General features: G+C 35.5%; 1 protein-coding gene and 1 long non-coding RNA gene across 2 annotated transcripts; one reads left to right on the top strand and one right to left on the bottom strand.

The window, feature by feature from the left end:
• Positions 1 to 981: 981 nt before the first annotated feature.
• LOC103328606 (uncharacterized protein At1g66480) lies at positions 982 to 3,715 on the bottom strand. The gene is made up of 2 exons (XM_008231008.3): positions 2,989 to 3,715; positions 982 to 1,305 (listed from the first exon to the last, which is right to left on the bottom strand). The coding sequence occupies exons 1-2, from the start codon at positions 3,595 to 3,597 to the stop codon at positions 1,243 to 1,245; spliced, it is 672 nt and encodes a 223-aa protein (XP_008229230.2). The 5' UTR covers positions 3,598 to 3,715; the 3' UTR covers positions 982 to 1,242.
• Positions 2,716 to 3,844, top strand: LOC148918302 (uncharacterized). The gene is made up of 2 exons (XR_016126443.1): positions 2,716 to 2,845; positions 2,954 to 3,844. It is a non-coding gene; the product is annotated as an uncharacterized LOC148918302 (long non-coding RNA).
• Positions 3,845 to 6,000: the final 2,156 nt, after the last annotated feature.

Consider the following 6,000-nt stretch of genomic DNA (forward strand, 5'->3'; position numbering starts at 1 on the left):
ATGGATTAATATTGGAATGAGGGAGGAAAGAGGGAGACTGAGCAAGTGATGAGGTGAGCTGAGCAGGGAGAGATGGAGGGTACCTATGGATGCGTTCGTTTCCAAATGGTATCAGGGGTAGTTAAGGCTATGATATAATGAATACATATTCTCACCCTCTCTATTAATCAAATATAAATATTTCCTTAAGTAATATTAATTAATTAAATATAGCACTCAATGTTTCTATGAAGAGTACTTTTATTGAAAAATATATGAAAATGATACAAAAATTACATTGGTTAAACCATATTAATGATAAATTTGTCATTCACATATATGGTTCCAAGGGGCATTGTTCATTCATAGGTCTTACTAATTTTTTTTAATACAATCGATAGTCTAAACTAAAGGGGAGGGGGATTTCTCTCTCTCTCACACACACACGCACACACACAAAACTAAGATGCTATGAGAATTCGAACATGAGATTTCTTGTCTGCAAATCAAGACTCTTTTCCACTAGGCTAGATCCCGTTGGCTTACTGACTTAAAACTATTGGAGTGCTACAATTTTAGAGGAATTAATTCTAGTTTATTGGTTATTTTTTTATTATATATATGTCACAAGTTTGAGATTAGCAGGTTAAGGTTCTATCTAATTCTATAGTCTCTACGTAGTTATGTTATTTTGTTTTTTGATTTGAATTAATCTTGGTTTTTTAAATTTATGGTCAGTTCCTATTTGAATGTCACTGATTTTTTATTATTTATTTATTTATTTTTATTATTATTATTTTTTGTAATAGAGGTGCACAATTTAGATTTTCGCCCCAAGTCCTAGAAAACTCAAGACCGGCCCTGTTCCTTTCTATACGTCCCACCATGGAGATGACATACAACGTAGAATGCGTAAATAATACATATATTTTGGAACACTGATATGTTGTGTATGCATGTTCTCTAATCGCCCTTTGACTACACAAAAAATGCGAGAACACATTTGAGTTGAGAATCACTCTGAATTGGGCAAATTATAATTTATGCATCCCTACCAACATGAGAAGCTCTTTTGAGACAGAAAACCTGTCTTCCATACAAGAGCCACTAGATGTTAACAAAGTAATAATTTTACAGGAGCTAATAGTAATAATATCATACTATATGTGCAAAAAGAAAGTATGTTTCATATATATACAAATTAAGGACACCTTCTTGTCCTGGTGAAGGTGGATTGCAATTTTTGTGACTTCTGATTGGCTGCTATTGAGGAGCTGTATCTAAACGAATTTCTCCTTCTTCCATAGGAACAAAACTCACTCGCTTCTGCAAATTCATATGTAATTCATGTAAGATATATTGTCTGCAACAATATGATGTAGTAATTAACTCATATCATATAAAACCATAAAAAGTATGATTGTATCTGGAAAGAAAGAAAATGTATGAATGCAGCAGTCACAAATAATTATATTTGTCTCTGCTGATGGATTCCGTCAAAGAATCTTTCAATTTGCAGAAGTGGCACGTATGAGGAGCTTACAAATTCAATGATATTACGCCACGAGTATGAAATATAACAGATGCATTTTTAAAAAATAGTTTGAATTTTAGATGGTAAATTTTAGGCATAAAAGATCCAACAAGAATAATCGACTCCATGATGTAATGTACTGCTTTCCCCATGGCTACTTTGCTTCCATGACATTGTATTTAATATTTTATTTAGTAGTACAATGCACAGACAAGTACTTAGCAAAAATAAAATGTCATAAAGCAAGAGATTACGTAGACAATTGTGATTGGTATTTGTCAAAGATCGGGAAAATATATAAAATATTTGACCATTTTTACAGGCCAAATAAAAAAACATTTGACCATTTTTTGTGGGAGGTTATGAGAGTTTTCCATGTCGGTGCATTATACAACTACCAAAACATTTTTGGTTGGCATAAATTGCCGAGTGAGATAGAATAATGCTATTTGGAGTGACCAAATTCTCCCCTCTACCCCACCTCCTCTTTTTTTTTTGCCTGGGCATCCATGTTTTCCTTCCCCTTCTCATTGCAGGGCTCCTCCTAGTGTAAAGAGCCCTCCTCTAGACGCCTTCACTATAATATTAGAGTCATCAAGTGTAGGATGCCCTTAAAAGAGATCAAATATAAAAAAACACTCTGAGTCACCTAACCATTTGTCTATAGCAACCCCAAAAGACAAATTTGACGTACTTATCCATATGTGTACATCCCCATTTACATTCTAAAGCTTTGACATAGAGGCTTATTTTTTTGTCATTCGTTAAGAAGAGGAAGGGGAAATATTATATTGAATTGCCTCAAGATTGTCTCATACGTAAATTGAATTCGAGCGTGCTTAGGAGGAAGGGGAGGGTCACTTTTCCAATTTGGTGCCACCACATATACGACATATGGACTTTTATTTAATAATCTATTATATATTTTACAACAAAGAAATTAGTGAAGCTCCATATCTCTCATAACGGCAGAGTTGACTAAAATAGAAAATTGTACAAGCCCTCATAAGTCAAATTTGAGTTCCATCTAATCTGAGTGTATTAAAAACTAATTAGGGTAGGAAGAAGGAACAATGCCATTTATTCTTGTGACGTTTTCCATGTACTTGTTGAAGTATTAATGGTATTAAAGAATTGATGTGTGATTATGGTATTTCATTTGTTAATATCCTCCTCCTAAAGCTCATTTAACTTCTATACAAAATTACTCTTAACTTTATCTCCCCTTCTAATTTGAGGATGAAAAATTTATAAAGCTTTTAGACGCCTATTCAGACAACACTTACGAAAAAATTGGTATTTAGGAAGTGCTTCTAATTCAGCAGATTTTTAGTAAGTGCTTCTATTTAGCAAGTGCTTCACGTGAATCGAATGGGTTTCCCCACTAAAAAATAGAAAAAAGTAACTAATTAAATATCTTCTTTGTTTTTTTTGTTAAAGGAAAGGAAGCAGACAAATGAGGAAAAAGATAATACCTCATGCCGCGGCTTGAGGTTCTCTTTGACTCTGATGCCACCATGGCCGGCCGCTTTCCGCTGCTGCAAGACACCTTGTTCACCCTCCTCCTCCACCATGTCCGCATCCACCTTCCCACCATTATTAGCCATATAAAGCTTTATAATCCTCTCAGCAATTTCCGCGTCATCATTGCTCTCTTCAACCAATTTTACCATTTGAGCCCTCGGCACCCTCACCTTCATCCTAACCGGATCTTCAGAGCAGGCCGAAGCGGCTCGGACACTCGTAAGGTCCGAAACTGACCTTCGAGACAGCATCAGGCACTCAAGCCTATCCTTGGCACTCACTTGAATGCCAGAACGCACTCTTCTTGGCACTTGTTTCTCTTCCTCTGGAAACTTTGGCAGTTGTACTAGGAAGTATATTTTTTTGGGCCTTAGGTCTTGCTGCGGTTCCAATGGCTTTGCTCTCACACCAAAGTGCTTTACAGCTTCTGAGTTCAAAAGCACATGGCCTGGATAGTCCTTCACCACATCCCATGCTCTTATTGGGGTTTTGACCTTGAAGGTTTCCCCACTGATCTTCATCACCTTGGCTTTGTTTCTTCCTCCAATTGTGTTCCCCATGTTATTAGTTTGAGATATCTCTCAATGTAAGATAATATTCTTGTATACGAAAACAAATATTCATATATATATATATATATATATATATGTTAATTAATTATGGTGTGAAAATTGGGAAATTAAATGAGATTCCTCTATCGGGTTTGTGTGTGAAACTGGAATATTATAAGTTCCATAACGACAAAACTTTGCTTGGTAATGGAAAGTCATCATGGTATATGGCTACTAGGCCAACCATGTTTTCTGCTTTTGGAGATGCCCATTGAGAAAAGTGATGGCTATCTTTTCATCTTTTATATTAATATATGTTCATATTTCATGTCTTTCTTTTCGTGATGAAGTTTGGGCTTTCCTTTTTTTTTTCACGACAACGTTTTTCATTGGGGAACGTTTGAAACGGATAAGATATGTTGAATGGGAGCCGACTCCAACGATCCGCTTGCATCAGGTGCCTCTGTTCATATTTGACTTCGCTACAGTTTGACCAAATTTGTAAAATTGTATCAAAGGAAGAATATTTATTACTGGATGATTTTCTCTTTACAATGTCAGGTTATTTATACATAGGTTTCTTTTCAATTAAGAGACTAATAAGGCCTTGTTCGGTGGGCTGAACTAGATTGGATATTCTCAATTAAAATGGACATGGGTCCTAATCATTATTTGGTAAGTTTAAGTGTCTTGAACTGAACAATATTGCACATCACCCGTTAACATGACACGAATTCACACTAAATTATCAATATTTGGATTGAGCTTAATGGGTTGAGTTGAAAACGAGTGAACCCGTTAGTCACCCATTAAGCTAACGAGTTGGGTTGAGTCAATTCGCGAATATTCACATCCACCCGTTAAGGAGGGTCATTCCTCTTTGTTTTTGTTTTTGTTTTTGGTTCTTATCCTTCTCCATCCATCTCTCCCTCTCTTACTCTTTCTTATTTATTTTAAATATTCCTCTTCCTCTCTCAGTTTACTATCTCTCACCTCCCACTCTCTCTTTTCTTCTTCTTCTTCTCTCCATCTCTTTTTTATTTTTCCTTTTCTTCTTCCTCTTCCCATCATTCTCCATCTCTCCTTTGTTTTCTTCTCTTCTTATTCATCTCTTCCTCTCTATCTTTTTTATTTATTTTATAATAAATAATCTAAGCTAATCTAATCAACCATTTTTTTGTCTTCTTGTGACCTCCCACTCTCTCTTCTTCTTCTCTCCATCTTTTTTTTTCCCCTTTTCTTCTTCCTCTTTATGTCATTCTCCATCTCTCCTTTTTTTTTTCTTTTTCTTCTTCTTCTCTTTTTATCTGCATCTATCGTCTCTTCCTCTTTGTCATTTTTTTATATAAATAATCTAATCTAATCAACCATTTTTTCTCTTCTTATTTTTCTTTATGTAAGTTTTCTGGATGTTGTTTATGAGATGGAAATTAAGGGAAAAAGGACAGAAAGAGTGGTTGCCGGCTGTGTGTTTTTTTTTTTCCTTTAATTTTTTTTTTGGTTTATTCTTAACGGGTTGTGTCGGATCATTCGCGAATTGTAATGGGTCATATTGGGGTCTGGTATTTTTCACCATTTAAATTAACGGGTCGTGTTATGTCAACCCGTTAATTTAACGGGTTGATACAAACACGACTCGAAACCCGTTAACACGACCCGTTTGCCAGGTCCATATCCCAAATAACTATGGCTCTAGAACCCAAGCTCATATATGGGTTTAGAATCCGAGGCTTTTCCAAGCAAGCCCCCTCTCTCTTCTCTTGGCGAGACCGAGCATGCCTCTTCTCTTAGTGAGACCAAACAAGCCTCTTCTAAAGTTCTTCTCCTCTCTCATCCCCTCTCCCCTCTTTATTCTCCTTTCTCTTCCCCTCTACCTTCTCTATTCTCCTCTTCTCTGATAATTTGAAAGAACTCCTTTTTCGATTTTGTTGTTAGATATTAAGATGTGTTGATGATGTTGAGCGCTTTGATTTTTTTTTTTTCCTTTTGGGTTTGATTTCTTTTGATTGAAGATTTTTTCAGATCTGGTATTGGGGTTCCATAATTTGCATAATTCCTTCTTTTTTTCTTCTGAGTGTTGTTCTTCAATTTGAGGAAAATAGTTGGGATATTATTAATAAAAAAATTAAAATAAAATTTTGATTTATTAAAAAAGATAAAATTAATTCCAGTCTATTGTCTGCAAGAATGAGTAGGACATAACTCAAAATTTAGCCAGTCCAAGCCAGCCCAGTCCAATGCTTCAAGGCCTATCTTAACCAGTCCAAGCCAGCTCACCAAACGGGGCCTAAAGGAAAGCAAATCATGTACAATCAATTACAAATAATTTGGTTAATCATTCAATCCCTAATGTATTGGGATTTAATTGACTTCTCAACACTCCCCCTCAAGTTGGAGAGTGAATATTGTGAA

The sequence above is a fragment of the Prunus mume genome, linkage group LG4 (genome assembly GCF_029339155.1).
Source record: "Prunus mume cultivar Tortuosa linkage group LG4, ASM2933915v1, whole genome shotgun sequence".
NCBI lineage: Eukaryota > Viridiplantae > Streptophyta > Magnoliopsida > Rosales > Rosaceae > Prunus > Prunus mume.